Source organism: Balaenoptera musculus, chromosome 16, assembly GCF_009873245.2.
Source record: "Balaenoptera musculus isolate JJ_BM4_2016_0621 chromosome 16, mBalMus1.pri.v3, whole genome shotgun sequence".
Classification (NCBI taxonomy): domain Eukaryota; kingdom Metazoa; phylum Chordata; class Mammalia; order Artiodactyla; family Balaenopteridae; genus Balaenoptera; species Balaenoptera musculus.
The window spans coordinates 47,979,272-47,999,220 of NC_045800.1; the positions used below are offsets into that span (position 1 = coordinate 47,979,272).

Consider the following 19,949-nt stretch of genomic DNA (forward strand, 5'->3'; position numbering starts at 1 on the left):
TTCAACCTTCTTTTAAAAGAAAAGAGGAAAAACATTCCTGATGTTTGCTGAGAAATGACGGATTTTTTTTTTTTTTTTTTTTTTTTTTTTTTTTTACACCACGTGGGCCATTTGTAAGGCCCAGTAGACCTATCCAAGTTACTCGCTGTAGACAGCGCTGGAAATAATCAGATTAAGGCCAATTACGCGTGAGATTATAAAGGCGAGTGCTGAGCGGCGGCGCGCGCTGTAGACAGACAGCAAGACATCTGGCCACTTCCCGAGTCACTTTTCTGGTCCTGCGGGCGCCAGCCGCACGGAGCCCCGCCCGTATCCAGTCGAGCCGGGCGAGCGGACCAGAGGCGGTCACGCTCCGGCCTTCCTCGCCCGCCGCCCGCCGAGGTACGCGCGGCTCCCGACCCACACACCGAGCCCTGCGCGCCTGGCCTTGGGGCTCGGCTGCCTTCCTGGAGGGGGCTGCCTTTCGCGCAGATGGCCTGGCGCGCTCGCCGGACTCGGCTGCATTGGCTTGGGTGCAGGATTGTGGCAGGGACCCCTGAGAGCCGGGTACCAGACTGTGTGGGCTTGGTGTTGGGGCCGAGGTGGGGGGGACGTCTGTTCGGGTGGTGGACCCGAATGGAAGGGCTGTCCCACGGGGTCTCCGGCTTGCGACGGCGCTGCCACCTCCCCTCCAGTCCCCAGAGTGGGCTGAAGGCGTTGGGAGGGTCTTTCCAAGAAAGGAGCGCCCGAGGCGCTCCAGGGCCGGGCGGGGGGCGAAGGCAGAGGGAGACTGAGGCTCTGTCGCTGTTTGCTTTGCAGCCAGGCCAGATCTACGCGTGCCTTGTCGGTCCCGCAGTCACCCTCCCGAGTCCTGGCCGTCCGGTCGATCCGGCCGTCGGCGATGTTTTATTTCCACTGTCCGCCACAGCTAGAGGGTGAGTAAGCGCCGAGCCAGGAGCTGCTCCAAAAGGCCGGCGCCGGCCAGAAAGGGCCATAGCAGCAGCTGGGGCTGGTTGGTGGTTGGGTCCCTGCTCAGCGAGGGGCGCAGCCGCCGGAGGTGGATAGAGGCGCCCTTGGCCCTCTCCCCACATCCGGCTCCAGCCTTCCATCCCGTCGCCACCTGCCTCCTACCTCGCCCCCCCCCCCGCCCCCCCGACCGGGCCTGGGCGGGTTGGCCCCCGGGCTATGAGCGCTGCCAGGACCGGCGGATCCTCCCAGCACAGATGCTGGTGTCACGCCTCTAATCCGGGCTCCCCTGCCCAGGGGGCCGCATCAATCTTTCACGGTGTTTTGCAAACATCCCGATAAGCGGAGGTGGACTAGGTAGCCCGCATGGTCCTGGGCCGGACGTGAGCAGGAACCCCCGCTGCCAGGCTGCTCTCACTCCCTGCCCAAGGCGATCTTGCTCGGCCAGGCCAATGTGGCCCTCAGGAGCAGGGTGGCCCTGCTCACCACTGCCAGAAGGGCCCTGGCATGGCTCCTCCTCTGTGACTCACTGGGTTTCTGACCTCAGATGCTAACCACTTCCCGCTCCCAGGGCCAGCCCACGACCAGGGTTTGGGTCTTTGAGGGTCTCCAGTTCTTAGAAGAAATTTTGCTTCAGGATCCTTGGTATGGTCTCTGCACTGGGTTGTTAGGCGGGGGTAGGTTGGTGAGAAGGAAGTAGCTTGGATTTCTGGTCTTGGGGGCTCCCCAGGGGTGGGCCCTCCACACAAGAAGGGGATTATTATGTATCAGGCAAATGCAAAGCCACACACTCTGGCCCTTTAACAGCGCCTTCCTCAGACCAGTAGTCTCAGCCATGGGCTACTGGGACTTACATAACTGGGAGCAGTACCAGGACTTGGCTTTGGCAACCTACTCCTCTGCGGGGGGGGGGGTGGTGGGCAGTGAGTGAATTTTGGAGGGGAAGAAATCGAGAAAGGCACGGGGCAGGGCAAAAAGTGGTGAGACACTGGGGGGACCTGAAACCTCAGAGCATGCTCCTTCACCTTGCCCTGGTTACCTTGAGCAGTAGCTGGCCTCAGCTGGCCAGTGTACACAGGGATTTCAGAAAGTTTGTTTTGTTTTTCCCATGGAAGCTTTTAAGAGTTCAGTAGGATTTTCTAAAGGAGGCTAATGAGCACCAGGGTTCAAGCCCTGCCAGCCTGGTCAGCATTCCTAAGAAGGGAAGGCCAGGCACTTGGCTGCATTTCACCTCCTTTTACTTCCAATGACCCATGTGGATGGGCTTTATAAAGGTCTGAGAGGTTCATCCCCTGACACCTAGGACTGCAGGGAGATCCTCTGCTTGTGCAGTGGACACACCTTTTCTGCATCTCTGAGCCTCAGGTTTGGACTGACTGATACTCGGCAGCCCACCCTTCCAGTTAAAGTGGGAAGGTTGAGGTTTGGGCATTTAGCAGATGGTGGGCTGCCTGGGTGACTGAAGGGGAAAGCTCTGTCTGCGGGGTGGGTTGCAGAAGTCACCTGGGGAGAGCCCTGGCCAGCCTGTCGTGACCCCAGCACACTGAGCTGCTTGCTGCCCTCAGCTCAGCTTAGCTCACCTTTCCTTCCCACACCTGGGGCACATCCCACCTCAACGCTTATTCTGATTGCTGTGACCAGAAGAAAAGAAGATGGGTCTTTAAGAACTTTTTTATTCCTCTGCAGATGTGTTTCAAAGGCAGTTTTACAGAATCGGGTGTTTTATTTTAGTTTAATATAGCTGGGGGGGAGGTGACCTGCTGCCGATGGAAAGGCTGAGGACAGACCCTTGGAATCTGACTTCTCATTATTGCCTATCAGCTTTTTAATTGTAATTTCTTATGAATCTAGAGAGGCATATAGGAGAAAGCAAAGCATGGCTCATAATCTCACTTCTCAGATAATTTTGCTGATATTAAATTAAAAAGTATTACATCTACCTGCTTAGGAAATTCAAATAGAACAGAAACTTATACACTGAAAAGTGAAATCCTCCTTCTCTACCTCTTTTTCTAAAGATATTCCCTGTTGTTGGTTTCTTGTGATTCCTTCAAGAAAAACATGCTATCACCTGCGTTTACCCTCATTTATGTATTTTTCCTCTATATGTTATGCCTTATTTGTGCTGAGATCATACTGCCACATCATTCAGGACTTTCCTTTTTTCACTTCATAATACAGATTTTGGTGATTTTTCCATGTCAATGTATGCAGATCTACTGGCTTCTTTTATTATTTTTTAAATTTATTTTTAAAATAAATTTATTTACTTATCTGGTTTTATTTTTGGCTGTGTTGGGTCTTCGTTGCTGCACGTGGGCTTTCTCTAGTTGCGGTGAGTGGGGACTACTCTTCGTTGTGGTGCGCGGGCTTCTCCTTGTGGTGGCTTCTCTTGTTGCGGAGCCTGGTGCACGGGCTCAGTAGTTGTGACACGTGGGCTTAGTTGCTCCGTGGCATGTGGGATCTTCCCCGGGCCAGGGATCAAACCCGTGTCCCCTGCACTGGCAGGTGGATTCTTGACCACTGCGCCACCAGGGAAGCCTGACTGGCTTCTTTTAAATAGCTGTGTAGTATTCCATTATATATTGTTCAGAAGATGCCTACAATTGTGCACTTTGGTTGTTTCCATTTTTTTTTTTTCTGTTACCATGTTACCAGGAACAATATTCTCACTCCATTTTGGCATACTTTTAAAGTATATTCATAGACTACATACCTGTATGTGCACTTAAAATTTTTGATGGATATTGTCAAATTACCCTCTAATAAGGCTGCACAAATTCATGCTCCTACAAATGGTGAATAGTGTGTACAATTCATTATGCTTTTAATTGTACTGGGTATAATTGTGCAGCTTATTTTTTTGGCAAAAATGTTTTGTTTAATTATTGCAAGGTTTAACATTTTCATAACATTATCAACCATTCTATTTATTTTTAAGTAAGAAGGCTGTTCTCAAAATTTCCTCTTTTCTATTACGTTGTCAATCGTTGTTCTTATTAATTTGATGAACTGTCAGCTTTTTTTAGGATCCAGTTTGACATGCAGTGTTTCACTTAAAGATATTATATGTACACTTTGTGAAACAATTTGGGACAAGCAGGTAGAAGTTTGTGAGGCTGATTGTGATTTGAGAGCCTCAGAGATTGCATTTCATCCTCACCAGTCAAGTGCTTTGTTTTAAAAGGAAACTGTTTGGTTTCCCACAAAATAATGGAAATAAGACCGCTTTGAGGCTGTCCCTTTGAAGTTCCCAATGAGCTGGAGAGAAATATTTGTAACTAGGATTTTGAGGAAGAAAGCAATTTGGATGGGATGGTGGAGGGAGAAGTCTTCACCAGAGAGTGGAGGTCTTGTGACAAAGGATGTGCACTGGGGAGTTGAATAATAAGTAGGAGGGACTCCCTTTAGTAGATAGAATTTTAAAAAGCCGAAGGACCTTGCTTCTTTGGGACTGAGGTCCTTCGGAGGGATGACGCCTGGGCAGTGTCGCTTGCCAGCTCCTAATGGCGAACGTGCAGTGATTCTGAGACCGGAGCCCATGGCAGGTACAGCGTTCACTGGCTAATGGGAACTAGCTCATTTGTTTTCCTAAGAAGCCAAGTAAATGGTGGACTGTCAAGTAAATGGTGCACATTTGGAAAATGATCTGAATGCACATTTGGGGCCAAACTCTGTTGTGGCTTAATCCGAGCTTTAGAGGCTGGCAGGGAGGACTGTGGAAAGGATGGCTTTCTTTGCACAGAAGTGGGAGTAGTGGGTCTTTTATGAGCCTGGCCAGAGGCTCCTGTTTAAGTCTGCTTGGAATTCAGGACAGTCACTATTGGTGCAGATTTCTTGTTAATTGACATCTATATAACAGATCCACTAGAGTGCTGATGAGCTGTGACCAACGGTATTAATATTCATTTATAAACTTCTTACCTCCTCGTGTCCTGAAGTTCTAGGAGAAAAGTGCTGGGAAAAGCTCTTGGTGATTTCTTTCCTCCCCTATCCCCAGCCTTTAATTCTTATTGTTGTAGAAACAAGGGAAAGTAAAATAACAAGTGAGCAAAAGGGAAACGTAGAGGCTTTTATTAAAGGATCAGAGGTAGAAGGGATGAGCTGAAGGCACATTGGACAGAGGTGCAGGCAGCTGGGAGCCACAGGGCCGATGAAGGCTCCATCTCAAGTTAGTGACCCTTCCTGGCTCAGAGTCTAGAATTTCACAGGTGGACTTGGCTGTCTAGGGGAGTAAGGTCTCCACTCACCCTGTGAAATAGGCATAGCTAGGCCTAAAGTCAGAGGTTACTGGGAGAGAGAGAGAGCGTGAGAGAGTGAAAAAGAGGGAGCCTTAATTACAGGAGCAGAGAAAGATGCTTTAGGACAGACAGGGCTCCGTCTGGGTGGGATGGGTCACTGAGTGAGTGTGCATGGCAGGGGCTCAGTGTGAAGACTGGGGGGCCCTGTGCTCAGGCTGATCCAGTTTGCTCCCTGTAGGCACTGCGCCCTTTGGCAACCACTCTACAGGAGATTTCGACGATGGGTTTCTGCGGAGAAAGCAGCGCCGGAACCGGACCACGTTCACTCTTCAGCAGGTAATGATGCTCCCCTTCTGAGAGCCAGCCACTTCCTGCCTCCAAAATAATCAGAGTTTGAGCAGCAATTCTTTGTCTTTTAAAATAAAGCCAACGGATCATGTTAACTGGATCTTTCTGTTTTCTTGAACAATTTATGTGTCAAGGAATCTGTCTGGGGAGAGGGCAGAGGACTGTGACGTTATGATCCCAGATAGTCAGTGAAGAGGCAATGATGACGGCTCCCTTTTGTCTCAAGTTGAGAGTTTGGGGAACATTTCCACGTCAGCAATACAGCAACATCATTTCAACTTTGAAATAACCTTTTGAGGAAGGCAGGTCAGGTATTCTCATCCCCAGTAGATAAATGAGAAAACCGGGGCCCAAGAGGTTGACTGATTTGTAGAAGGTATTGTCGTCCATAAGTGGAAGGGCTAAAACTGGAACCTAGATATTGTGTTTCCAGGGCCGGGGCTCCTTCCCTTAGATCCGTTTGTCTCCCAGAGCACACTGGAGCAGAAACCCTAGGTGGTTTCTGTGGGACTGACCCAATGAGGGCTTCTGCAAGTTGATTCTGTTCTTCCAAGCCCTATAATGAAAGCTGCGTGGGTTGCACTTTAAATGTAAATGCATTCAGATGTTTGTGCCTCTCTTATTTCTACCTCTTGGGGTAGCACTGAGGTTGTTAGTAAGTCTTAGCTCCCAAGTCTTCCGCGGTTGAAATTTTAATACTGTGGGATCTTTTCAAAGAGCATTTTTCTCCCTCTTCTTCCCCTACTTGATCTGTGAAACTACTTCCTCACCACACATAGCAAATTTGAAATATGCATCTGCTTCCTCTCACCTAGCCACATCCTCTCACCAGTAAATATTTTTTTTCCTTTTACCAGCTGGAAGCTCTGGAGGCAGTTTTTGCCCAAACACACTACCCTGATGTCTTCACCAGAGAAGAGCTAGCCATGAAAATCAACCTCACAGAAGCCAGAGTGCAGGTAAACCTTCTTTTTAATTATTTAACTCTCTAATATTAAAACTGGCAAACTTTTTTTTTTTTTTTTCTTGACATCATGACTGCAGAGTGCACATTTGGCCAAAGAAAGCAAATGAAGACTATCTGTCATTTTCATGATGCACTTTAATAACATCAACATAATGTGGAATATTAGATTAGGTTGATTAATCGGTCATTCATAATTAACTAGTGATAATGTTCTACACTAATTTGTCCGCGTCTCTAAGGTACTAAATTACATCAATGCACATCCATTTCCTTGCTTTGAAAAAAAAAAAAAAAAAAAAAAGAGCTGAGATGCTATTCTCAAAGCAGCTCTGACCGCTCTGGGGTAAGGCCGGTCAATTGCAGAGAACTGTGTTTTCATATGGGAACAGAGTAGGATCTGCTTTCCAGAAATTGCATCATGTCCAACTTTTCCCCAGCACGCGGACTCTTTCAGCGAAGTGGTCCGAAGAACATGGGCAATTTAAAAGTCTTTAAACGGCAGCAGCAAAAGGGCTGCCTCAGAGCCGAGTGTGGCCCGTGATGACTGCCTCTAAGCAGGATTTCTTTTTAGAAGCTACACGGTGATTACGTTTAAGTGCACAAACCCGTCGAGCCCAGCAGATGTGCCCGAACGCAGGAGGAACAGATTCGCAGCAGCGCCTCTCCGGGCGAGCTATTCTTTGAGCACAATTATATATTCATTTTATTTATGGGGTTTCCTCCATGCTGTTTCTGTTCTTTTTTATGTAGGGGCTTGGGGTTAAGACTATGCAAAGATCTAATTGTAGGAAATATAATAGTTTGCTTTCGGTTCCCCTGGGTCATGTTAGTATCTCTTAAAAACCTATGGCTGAAGAGAGATAATGGAATTCTGAACAGTAAATTGGGGGTTGTAAACAAATTATTTCCCCTATAATCAGATTATGTGATCCTGATTATTAAATCTGAACATGAATCATTGGTCATATGCGGGCAAATTAAACTGATTATTATTTGGAAATGAAAATCTCCTTTGGCCAGGATGCCGTTTATCCTTTCTTTTTTTAATGCCAGCTTGCCAATAGCTGCCTAAAGACTGAACTGCAAATTGAGATAAATGGCACAATTATTGAGCATTCAGAAGTGGAAGATCATAACTTCTCCCTGAAAGGTGCAAGGGTGAGATAGGGGTGGTGACAATTAAAGCTGGGAATTGTTGTTCGGGCTATTGTTGGCTATTATGCAAACAGACAATGGCTGTGAAGCATTTGTTTAGTGAGACTCCATGTGGGGACACGGCTTTGGTGGCGGGAAGGGAGATGTGTTTACATTTATACCCCTTGCTCATTCAAATATGATTAATGTTCTATAAAGCAGGGTCTTAATCGAAGCTGATGTTGTCAAACAATAACTAAATAGGGAAATAAACGACTCCATCATGCTCTTTCCTCAGAAGCAGGCGAACTGTCAGTGCAAAGTCATTAAAATATGATAATGAAAAATAGCTCAATTAAATGTTGTTATAGCTGTGACCTTCATTCAATTAAGACGCCAGAAAGTGTCTGCATTTTGCTTTGCATTTAACTGCCCTAAATTTAGAATATAGATAAAATCATTATTCAGTGGTTGCTGATATGTGCAATTAAAAATCAACTAGATTAAAAAGAAAGAAAGAAACCCAGTTAAAGGAGAATGAAAATTTGGAGATGGGGTGAGCCTGGAGACCGAGGCTCTCTCCTGGGCCAGTCTGCTGACAGGCAAGGAGGAGAGGATGCCCAGGGGAATAGGAGGGAGGTCTAGCCAAGCCCCCCCCCCTTTTTTTTTTTTCAAAAGCCAGGAATTATCTTCCAGGAGAGAGGGGGAAGAGGTTTAGCTGCACACAGAGTAAAGGGCAGCAGGATTTCACTGACCTCTGGGAACACCTTGGGCCCAGGCTGCCTGACTGCCCTGAGGCTGTCCTGCAAATGCAATCTTGGTTTCTAAGGCTTAAAGAATTCCACACCCGCCTCTAAGAAGGCACTCAGAGCAGGTGAATCACAAGCCACCTCCTAACCTGAGGATGGTGGAGATAATAACACTAGCTAATGTTCACCGAGTGATTGATTGCTGTGTGCCAGGCACTGTGCTTAGTATTTTGCATGCATCTCCATTAAATTTCCTAACAATGCTTGCGGGTGGCTGTTATTATTACTCTCAGACAATTTGGATCATGGTACCCAGCCAAGCCACTGGGCTTCAAATTGTGGATCTGCCACTTAGCACTTGGATGACCTCAGGCAAGTTAATTAAACTGTCTGTGCTTAGTTTTCTCATCTGTAAAGTGGGGGTAGTAGAACTATCTGCCTTAAAGGATTGCAGTGGATTCTAAACCAGATTCACCGGGGTCCAGAATTCTCAACCAGGACTGACTCCAGAGTCAGTGTTTCTAGTGGATGCACTAGGCTGATGGTCACGAGCTTGCCGTGATGTGTCAGTGTTAAATCACACGTGTGAGGCCAGACACACTCCGGCCAAACCTGCTGGATGAGAGAATGAGTATTTTTTGATGAGGAAACCCCAGGACAGTGTTTCACAAACTGCTTTGATGATGAATCCCCCCTCTCCCCCTAGGAAACACATTTCACATCAAATAAGTGTACTTGCATACACTGAGAATTTCCACAAGATAGTGCTTTTACCCTTACTGTGGGCAGTGCATTTGGATACTTTCTATGATTTCACACTCATTAAAAAATGCCTGTCACACCTTCGAGTCTGATTTTCTGAGCCACCCGTGAGTCTGAAGCTGCAGTTCGGAGGGCACTGCTTGGCTAGATCTTTAGAGAGAGGAGGCTGTGCTCCCGCACACCTGCTGCAGGGGAGCCGTGAGCCGGGGGCATGGGGACCAGGCACTTGGGTTTAGGTTCTGGTTGCCTCCTTCTGTCTGATTTTCTGCCTCTGTTGGGTGTGTGCTTCCTTCGGGGACTCAGGTTTGGTTCCAGAACCGAAGAGCCAAATGGAGGAAAACGGAGAGAGGGGCCTCGGACCAGGAGCCAGGAGCCAAAGAGCCCATGGCAGAGGTGACGCCACCGCCTGTGAGAAATATGAACTCCCCGCCCCCTGGGGACCAGGCCCGGAGCAAGAAGGAGGTCCTGGAGGCCCAGCAGAGGTGAGGCTGGCTGAACCCAGGGCCTGGAGGGCTGGCGGGCACCCAGGATTGGGAACTCAGTGTGTCATTTTCCTTCTCTGCCAGCCTGGGGCGAACTGTCGGTCCCACAGGGCCTTTCTTCCCCTCTTGCTTGCCGGGGACCCTCCTGAATACAGCCACGTACGCCCAGGCCCTGTCACACGTTGCTTCCCTGAAAGGTGAGTTTGGGCTCTGCTGCCTGCTGGTGCGGGGCAGGGGCTCTGCCTGCCTGTGCCACCTCCAAGGGCATCATGGAGATGGTTTGCCTCTTCTGTTTTCTTGGGCGGGCCCATCCTTGCACCGGGGGCTGGTGTAGCTCCTTTCTCCTTCTGTCAATCACAGCCAGGGTCATGAACAGCATCTGTTTCCACACATGCTATCTTGTTTGATTTCTACATGGCCTGAGAACGTAGGTGAATGTCGTATCACTGCACCAGCTGCGGAATTGGTTGAGAGGTGGCTATTTCAGAAGGGGCCGCTGCATGTTCACAGACTGCTGCCTCCTGTCGGTACCAGTTTTAGGTGCTAGCTTGCAGCTCGTGGGTGAGGCCTGCAATGGACTGTTGTCCCAGCTCGTGAGGACCCTCCCCATACGTGCAGGCTCCCCACCTGCCTTCCCTGGGGCCTCCTGATGTCAGGGGTTAGGATTTGTGGTTTTCTAAGATTTGCTGTCTTCTCAAAGGCTGTGGCTGTCTGAAGGATGGAAACCATTTGGGGCATTTTTGTCAGGCCCAGAGAGAAGGACTCTGGTGGGGCTGTCCTTTGGGGGTTTCTGGGTCAACCCCACTGGATGAATGGGTCCATCCAGTGTCTTTCAATTCTTGGCCCCAAACTCACTCCTCCTGTGAGGAGACCAAGCAGCTGTGCTGGCCGGGAGCAGGGCTGGGCCCCAGAGTTCGTCTGGGGCAGTGAGTGTTAGTGTTGGGGTTTGTCTGTCACAGCGGGTCTGGGAGATGGGGGTGCAGGTGCGGGCTGTAGGCTTTTTCCCCATAATAGGCAGAGGGAGAGGCTCCCCTAGGATGTTTCCTGTGTGCTCTGTTTTAGGGTCTGGGGTCTCCTGCCCTCGAGAGGTTCTCCCTCCTGCAGGTTGGTCTTGCATGTGCGTGTGCACACGGGCGTGCGCACACACACACACACACGCACACGCACACGGGCAATCTGCATTGCAAATGTAGTTTCTGGAGCCTGAATAAGGGCATGATGGAGCCTCTCTAGGGGATCTCTGAAGGGAGAGAAGGGTGTTCTACGCACAGGGAAAAACACGTGCAGAGTGCCAGGAGCAGGGAGAAGAACAAGGCTTGTCTGGAGAACGGCTGGTATGTTGGGTGCCCACAGGAGAGTGCCCAGAGATAAGGTGGAGGGGCCAGAGCTTGCAGGCCTTGGATGCCACACTCCTGCATTTGGATTTTCCACTGTAGGAGGTGGGCCCCTGAGGCCTGGAGCCACTTCTGAGCGGTCCGGGCAGCTGGGCAAGTCACCGTGCTCAGGTGGCCGGCATGGGTTGATGAGGTTCAATCCATGAACCCATGGTCCAGCTCTGCACCCCGTGCCCTCCTAGTGCTTCCTTCAGCTCCAGGGTCTGTGTGCTCCAGGGGCTAAGTAGAGCCCCCTGCCGCAGAGTGGCCTTGGGACATATTCACAGACACAATAGGCTGATAGGGCACTGTGAAGATGGGGTCCCAATTGGAAGGGGCTTCCAGAAGGAGATTACCAATGGGACTTGGGTGTCATTCAAGGAGCTGCTCTGGGCAGAAGAGCAATCCTGTGTCCATCTATGAAATCCTCTCTGCTTCGGTGAGGCCCAGCTCAGCTCCTGAGAGTAACCATCTCTTTTACCAATGTTTTCTGCTTGCCTCACTCCAGCCTCACGAGTTGAAGGTGAATCCCACGTCTCTTCACTGGGGCAGCTGGGAGGGGTCTGGGGCAAAGCCCAGGCCCTGGTGTAGGCCTGAGGTGGCTGAACGAGTGGAGAGAGGGCCAGGCTGCTGGCAGGGAGGGTGGGAGTGCCCGCCTGCCACTGAGAGGCTGAAGGCACTGATAAGAGGGAGACAGAGGACAGAGCAGAACGAAGCAGGGCTGGTGGGAGGGGCAGGTAAATCTGTCATTCTCCTCTTCTTCCTTTACTCATATGTACTCCCCCAACCCCAGCACTTCCCTTGGGGCCTGACCTGTGCCTGCTTCGCTGGAAACAGACTTTCCTTTGATGGAGGGATGGGGCGTTGGGGTGTCAGGATTCGGCAGAAGTGATGGAAATCACAGTGTGCTCACCAAACCAGGGCACATCTTTGTGCCTTGTGGTGGCACTTGCTCGGGAAGCTTGCACATCCCCACTGGAAGGTCTTCCTGGCTACGATCAGGGACACGAGGTGTGCTGGGGCAGGTGACACACTCTGATAGTTCCAGCGCCAGGCAGGCGATGAGCGAAGCGAGTATGTGCAGGCTTTGTCTTTGCTCCCCCGGAGACAAATGAGCTCTTGCTCATCTGGGACACGCAGCCGTCTTGGTCTATACGTCATTCTCCCACTTGTGAGAAAGGGGTGGGGAAAAGGCACGTTTCTCTACGTCAGAAGCAGCTATGTGAGGAGCACGCTAAAGGGCTCCCTGAGATACGGCAGAGGTGGGCTGGGGAGCATTTGTCCACTCAAGGGTCAGCTACTGCTCACGTCAGCCGATGGTGGCCAAGTGGGTCTGTGGACCCAACATTGCCAGAACTATTGAATTTCAGGAGAAGCTGGAAATCTGGATTTTTATTTGAAATAGTCCCATCTTTTAAATGTGACCTCCAAGTCTTTGGGCCAAATGGGCGCATCATTGGTCAGACCAGCCTGCGGACTCCCTTTCCGTGGGGGGCACTTCTTCTCCTCCACCCCTCCCATCTCTGCTTTCTGTGTTCTTCTCCCTGCATTCGTAGCTCCTCCTCAGGCCTGCCCCTGGCAAAGGTCCCCTCCTGTAGCTCATCCTGACCCCTTTACCCACCAAGGCCCTTGCTCTCTGGCCCCTCTGAGCAGCTGGCTTTTTAGTCTCTGGCAAGCTAAGTGGTGTTGGAAAGGGAGGGAAATGAGTGATAATTGAAAACCTTTTCTGTCCTCTGCCCGGTGGTCTCACGTGTAGTCCCATTTAATTCTCACGGTAGAGGAGCGTAGCAAACGACGTATCAGGGAGGCTCCAGGGCTGCACAGCGGGTCAGTGGAGCTGGGATGGCTCTGAGGTAACAGCTGGCATTGGTTGGGGTATCTTTGCATTCTAAGAGTGCCTGACCCTGTGAGGTGGCAGCACAGCCTCGCTCCAGCCCAGGTGGGCTCGGCCGTCCTTGGAGATGTGCTTGGGGGACCTGCCTCTGCCTCAGAACCTGGGGTAACAAGCGTGTACCTGCAAGTCAGGTTCTGGATGCCCCGGGATTCAACTCTCGATTGTTTTCCGGAACATTTGTTAAGTGGTTTGAGGCCTACATCTTCCAGACTCTTGCAGCCTATGTCTTCTTCTCCCAGGGTTCCCCAGCTACAGAAGTTAAGTGCATGGCCCAGTTTAGGCCCAAGAGAGGAGCAATCCCAATTTTCTAGGCCTGGCTCAGTGCCCGGACCTCTGGGCTGTGACCTGGCCTCCCTTTCCTGAGTTCACCCCCAGAGGTGGCTGGGCTGCCAGGTGCTGGCAGAGCTGGTGGCCTGAGCTCTGCTTCCAGGGGCCTCTGGCCAACAAGGGGGCCCCCTCAGCAAGCTGCGAGGAGCTTCATGCACGTGTGTGCTAGAAGGCACACACCTGGGATTCCATGCCCATCCCTCTTTTTACAAATGAGAAACTGAGGTTCCTGGAGGGAAAGCCACTTGCTTACAGGTCACTCATATCAGCGAGGTCTCCCCTTTGAGATCTAGGCTGATCTCCACAGGATCCTGGTGTGCTCTTTCCTCCAGGCATGATTTATTCATTCATTCCTCTGGGTGGGCACCTGTTGGTAGGGGCTTTTGACCCCCACCCTGCTTCTGCCTGGCAAGTGAGGACAGCTGGCAGTCCACTGGGCATGAGCCCTGGGGGAAGAATCTGGACTCACCCAGAGACCAGAACCATTGTGAGCTGAGCACCGCAGCCCCTTCCAGCCCAGAGATCCCAACCCACTTCTCCAGGCCTGAGGCGACTTGCAAATCATCCCCAAGAAAGAAACAAAGTGAATTTCAGCTTCTGGACTCAAACCAGTGTTCAGGTTTCCTTCCCCAGGCTTTGTGGTCCTAGTGGGATCATATGGCTCTGGGCTAAAGACAGCAGGTGTCCTGGAGAGGCCACCACTATTCTGGCCCTGCCCCAGACAGCACTCTCGGTGTCGATCCCGAGACTCCAGACCTGAGACTCCAGACCAGGGCTTGAGGATCCAAGCCAAGGCTGAGCTGTTCTACACCAGCACACCGTGCTACACCGGCCTGGGTGTGAGGGGAATCCGGGCTCCCAGTGCCCAGGCAGGATCCGTTCTCCCTGGGGGCACATGGAGCACCCCAGCGAGTGGTCCCAGAGCTAACTGCCTGCAGAGCATTTTATAGAGTTACAAGTCAAAGGACTCTGAGTTGGGGGTCCTGGTCTTTCGGTTCTAGGTGTTGTTGTGACAGATGTGAAGTCTCTTCCGGGGAAACATTGAGAGAGCCTCCAGGTATGATTGTAGGGGAGCCTGGGGGTTGCTGAATTCCTTTAAGTACCGGTCCTTGAAGTCCTTAGGTCCTTTAAGTAGTTGTTGAATTCACTTCCCTGGAAACAGTTTGGCTTTGAATGTGCTCTGAAAACAAGGGCCTTCTTGGAATATTGGCTATCAGCTCCTGGAGCAGGTGGCACTGGGGGGAGGAAAAGGGCAAGCAGGGGCAGATGGGGGTGCTGGCTATAGAGGGAATGTGCTGGCGGGGGAGAGATGCCCAAGAAACTGACTCCCAGAGCACAGAGCTCTGGGGTGTCGTCAAGCCCTGCCTCCAATGTGAATGGCTGGGTGGGCTGGGCCCTGGCAGCTCCATGACTGTGGCCCAGAACATGCTGGTGGATCTAGACTCTGCTTTTTTATTTTTAGATTATGCGGGAAGTGGCCCAGAAAAGGTGACGAGGAACAGGTCACTCAGCCGCTTTGCTGAGCTTTAGCACCCAGACTGAGAAGTCAGTGGCAGATTATGGTTTTCTTAGGAAATTAGAGGCCCTAATTTTCATTCACTGGAGACACCTGTTGAAGGCAGGGGCCTGGGGTTCGGAAGAAGCTCGAGAGCTAGGGAAACCAAGATGAGGCTGGAAATGACCCCTGGCTTTGGAAAATCTGCACAGCTCAGAGCTGCCACAGCGCACACTGAGCTGGCTTGGCGGTTCTGCCTCGGGCCAAGGGGTGAGGGCAGAGACCTTCCGGAGCTTCGCCCTCTGCCACATCCTGTGCTGGGGGACTGTGCTCTGCTGCCAGGTCCCCAGGCTTGGGCAGGTAGCTGAGATGCAGCTCTGGGGCTGGAGCCCTGGGGACACCTATTCAGCAGGTTCAGTGTTGCGGCGTGTGGATGGGGGTGTTCACAGAGGGATGGGTCTGGCTAGGTCAGCAAGGCTGCTCAAGCGATCGGGAGCCTGGGAAGGGTGGGAGGTGGGGCCGGCGCCCTTGAAGGACAGGAGGTTATGGCCCCTTCGGGGTGGCTGGATAAGCAGAGTGTCTCTATGTAAAGGTGTGGCAGACTTGCCTCCACGCTCTGCTGGGCAGGGAGATGTGGATGGGCATTGGGCTGTGCCCATCAGAGGGGGCCAGAAAACTGCCCACCAGCGACAAAGCCAGGTAACTGAAAACCAGGCACTTGTGGAAGTTTCCTCCGTTAATTATCCTTTAATTATCAAGCAGTCAACTAGCACAGCAGCGTTGAGCAAGGGCTCTGGACGGCCTGCCTGGTGTGAAGCCTCATTCTTCCATTCTCTGGCCATGTAAGTCTTGAGTTAAGTACTGGGAATCTCTACCTCTGCTTCTTCATCTGTAAATTGGGGATCTTGACCATCACAGGACTGGATTTATAGGACCAAATGGGGAGAGTGTGAGTCGGACCAGTGGGAGGTGTGAGTTAACACCGTTATTATTAATCAGATTCCTCCATTCTCATCTTCAAGTCACTGGGTCCCACTCATCTTTAAAAGACCAACTGCAATGTCTTTTCTCCCACACTTCTCCCATTTTTCTGAACTGTATCGCTGCTGACATTCACCTTTTCCTCGTAACCCCTCGTTGTTCTGATTTTTGGCTGTGATGGGAGCTCCTTCCCGTCCCTGGTAGGATTTGCTGGTCAGGGCACCCATTCCCTCCCTGGGGCTTCATGCAGCCAGTGATGTGCTTTGTACTCTGGGGTGGTCAGAGAGGGCCCATCCTGGCCAGGCACGCAGTCAGTGTGTTTCCGGATTGAGTGTTCCACGGAAACTTAAAAATTAAAAGGCAGCGGGACCCTACCCCATGAAGTCAGGGTTTGCATAACAATAATGGGTGTCCAGAGAAAAAGCCTTTGCAACACAAAGAGCTTTCCTGCACTGTCTTAATGGCCAGCCTCCTGTTCACAATTCATTAATGCAGAGGAGGTTATTAATGGCCGAGGGAAGCGCTTGGGTTTGTTCCGGGGAAGTGCTGGCCACAGAACGGGCCACAGTCAGAGGAGGCCTTCTCCCTGGTGCACTTAGCCCGGCTGCCTCTAACCTGTGATTCGGAGAGCTGGGTGTGAGGTGGAAACTCATTACGGCTGCCAGGGGAGAGCTTTCATAACTCAGTCCGCGCTCATGCCCGGGAGTCACAGCCACTCTCCCTGGCTGGGCGGGGCATCACGGCTGACCTTTCATCGGCTCCTGGCGAGGCCAGATGGCTCCTGTGGTCCCACATGCGGCCCGGGCAGGGAGGAGTCTGGAGGCAGACAGACCTGGTCCCACCTCCGTAGCTGAGCTCCATCCATCCAGGCCTCGGAAGCCGTGAGGACTGACGGAGATGTCCTGACACGCAGTGGGTGCTCAGTCAATGCTAGCGATCAGAGTAGCAGTCCTGGGCCTGCATCATGTGTGTGAGGACGAGCAGGCAGGCGAGGGGCAGGGTGTCCAGTGCTGGGAAGGGGTCTGGCCATGTCCTTCTTGAGAGCAGGGCCCCTTAGTTACCCAAGAATGTGCCTTCCCTGCTTCACGCTGGCATGGGCCCTTGGGCTTCCAGGCCAGGGTAAAGTGTCCAGAGTCTGAGACTGGAAGGGCTTTATTGGCCAATGAACGTTTGCCCACCAGGGCTAAACTCAGAGCCGGAGGCAGCCTCTCCCTCCTTCAAGTCCCCTGAAAACATTTTCCCCCTAATTCTCTTAATCACTTTTTCCTGTGCTGTGATTAAAGAAAAAAAATCACAATCTTAATAAACTATTAAAACTGTTTTATTATGAAATATGATAATCAAAAACTTAGAAAACATGCATCTAGAACTTAATGAATGATTTTAAGCACCCATGTGCTACCCTTCCTTTGGAACTATGCCTGCACCCCAGAAGCCCCCGAATCCCTGTGCCCCTTTCTACTAATGTCACTTTTCTTCCCCCTAAAGGAAACCACTATGCTGACTTTTATGGTAATGCAGCTTTGCCGACCACCTGCGTAGGCATTCAGAAACGCTACTGTCTAGTCTGAACTTTTTTGAACTGTACATGTATATACATATAAATGGAATCATACACGTTGTATTTTTCGTGCCTGGCTACTTTGACTCGGCATTATGTTTGGGAGATTTATCCATGTAATTAGATTTAGCTGTCAATTCTTAATGATATTCTGTGTACATGCTCAGATCATCTGCAGATAAAGACGGTTTGTCTCTCCCTTTCCAATCCTTATACAGTCATCCCTGGGTATCCGTGGGGGATTGGTTCCAGGGCAACCACCCCGACCCCCCATACCAAAACGCACCCATCCTTGAGTCCTTTATATAAAATGTTGTAGTATAATGAATGCAGTTGGCCCTCCATATCCGTGGGTTTCATATCCCTGGATTCAACCAACTGGCGGATTGATTTCAACTGGTCGGTTGAATCTGGGGATGCGAAACCTGCGGATACAGAAGGGCAGACTATAGTTTTTATTTCTCTTTATTTTTGTCTGGCTGTGCTGGCCATAACGTCTAGTACAGTATTGAATAGAAGTGGTGATAATAGGCATCCTTGCCTTGTTCTTTTTTTCTGTCAATAACAGATTTATTGAAATACAATTCACATACCATACCATTCATCCATTAAAATGTACAACTCAGTGATTTTTAGTATAGTCAAGAGTTGGGAAACCATCACTACAATCGACCTTAGAAAATTTTCATCACCCCAGACCTATTAGCAGTCAGTCCCCATTTCCTCCAACCCTCCCTGCCCCAGGTTACCACTAATATTTCTGTCTCTATAGATTGTGGACATTCTGCTATTGCCATTGTGGATATCTCATTGAATGGAATCCTACAATATCTGGTCTTTGTGACTGATCCTTGGCTTATGCCCTTATTCTTGATCTCAGGGGGAAGCTCTCACAGTTTTACAATCATGTTTGTTGTCTGCCTTTTTATTTTTAAGATACCCTTTATCAAGTAAAGATATTTTTCTCTTGCCCTAGTTTTCTAAGAGTTGTATTTTAATTATTATTTTAAAAAATCATGAATATAAGTGGATGTTGAATTTCATCGAATACTTTTTCTGCTGCTGTTGAGACAATCACATGATTTTTCTTTCTCAATATATTAATACAGTAAATTACACTGATTGATTGTTTAATGTTAAACCAACTGGGCATTCCTGGAATAAACCCAAATTAGATGTGACATGTTATCCTTTCTATATATAGCTGGATTGGCTGCTATTTTGTTTAGGGTTTTTTCATCTATGATCATGAAGAAATTGGCTCATGATTTTTTTTTTCTTATAATCTCCATTCCAGGCTTCAGTATTGTTTTACTTTACCTCCCAACTTAGTATAATAAAAGCAGCAGCAGAACTGCCCAGCTGTTTTATTATCTCTCCTGATTCCAAGGACTGGCTGGGCTCAGCCGGGCAGTTCTGCTGCTGCTTTTGCCTGGGGCGTCTCATGAGGTTGCAGTCAGATGGCAGCTGGGGCTGATACATACAAGATGGCATCACTTCTGTGCCTGGTGCCTTGGCAGGGATGCTGGGAGGCTGGGAACACTCTCTCTCTTTCTCTCTCTCTCCCCATGGTGGGAGTTGGATGGCAGTTGGATCCTGAGAATGTAAAAGCAGAAGATGCCAGGTCTTGTTAAGAGTTACACTTAGAACAGGCACAGTGTCACTTCTGCTGTATTCTATTGATTAAAGCTGCTCACAGAGCCAGCCCAGACTTAGGTGGAGGGAACTGCGCACCGGTGTGAATACTGGGAGGGTGGTTCATTGAAGGCCCTCTGTAGAGACTGACTCTATAGGTAATGAGGATATTCTGGCCTCGTGACATGAGTTGGGATGTTTATTTTTGAACCCACCCAACTTCCCAATCCTGACTATAAGTACTTTAAGGGCACTGGCCTTATCTGACTCACCTCTAGATCTTTCCAAGCCACTTACCTCTGCCCCTTACACAGGGTCTGGTCTGGTGCCGAGTAAAAGGTAGTGACGTTTGGGGAAAGAAGGAAAGAAAGTCGTGCTGCTCTGGGCCTGCGAGACCCGCCTCACTTAGGAGACCCCAGTCTACTGGCCTTGGCCCTGTACTGTGGGCCACTTGCTGGGCCCTTCTGTTCTTCATTCAGTACCCACTGAGCACCCTAGTTTGCCAGTCTCTGAATGGGGGGCTGAGCATCCTTTGATGAATTAGATACAACCCTACCCTAAGGGGCTCAAGGCTGGGCGTGGGCTTGGAGAGAGAGACACTTGTGACACTGTCACGTGCCCTCATACAGGCCAACAAGGGCATGCAATGTGTGGGGGAAGCCCAGAGGAGGGAGGAACTCTTTCTCTGTAGGAATGAAGAAGGTTTTCCAGAGGAAATGCTTGAGTTGGGCCTGAAGGAGCTGTAGGAGCTGACCAGTGGGTGTGGGCACTCCAGGCATCTGACAGAAGAGCATGAGCAAAGGCACTGAGGCTGGCTGGTTGAGGAAAGGACAAAGTGTGAGGTTGGATGGAGCCACGGTCCTTGGAGGGGATGGTGTGGCCTCAAGATGAGCCCAGGCTCTGGAGTCAGACCAGCCGTGGCCCTTTACTGCCTCCTTCCCTTTATAAGGCCAACTTAGGGGAGACCCCAGTCTCCTCACCTGTAAAATGAGGGTCGTCATGGCCATACCCAATATTGCCTGTGGTCTCTCGGGAGTGTATCTGTGCCTGGCACA

At 50.4% G+C, this 19,949-nt stretch overlaps 1 protein-coding gene across 1 annotated transcript in view; it reads left to right on the forward strand.

The window, feature by feature from the left end:
- Nucleotides 1-847: 847 nt before the first annotated feature.
- The window catches only part of DRGX (dorsal root ganglia homeobox), a 30,145-nt gene continuing 11,043 nt past the window's right edge, over nt 848-19,949 (forward strand). Inside the window, exons 1-5 of the mRNA XM_036829593.1 lie at nt 848-914; nt 5,425-5,522; nt 6,392-6,493; nt 9,450-9,628; nt 9,713-9,825. Of these exons, the coding sequence (XP_036685488.1) occupies nt 881-914; nt 5,425-5,522; nt 6,392-6,493; nt 9,450-9,628; nt 9,713-9,825 (526 nt within the window). The 5' untranslated portion in view covers nt 848-880. The remainder of the gene's footprint in view (nt 915-5,424; nt 5,523-6,391; nt 6,494-9,449; nt 9,629-9,712; nt 9,826-19,949) is intronic.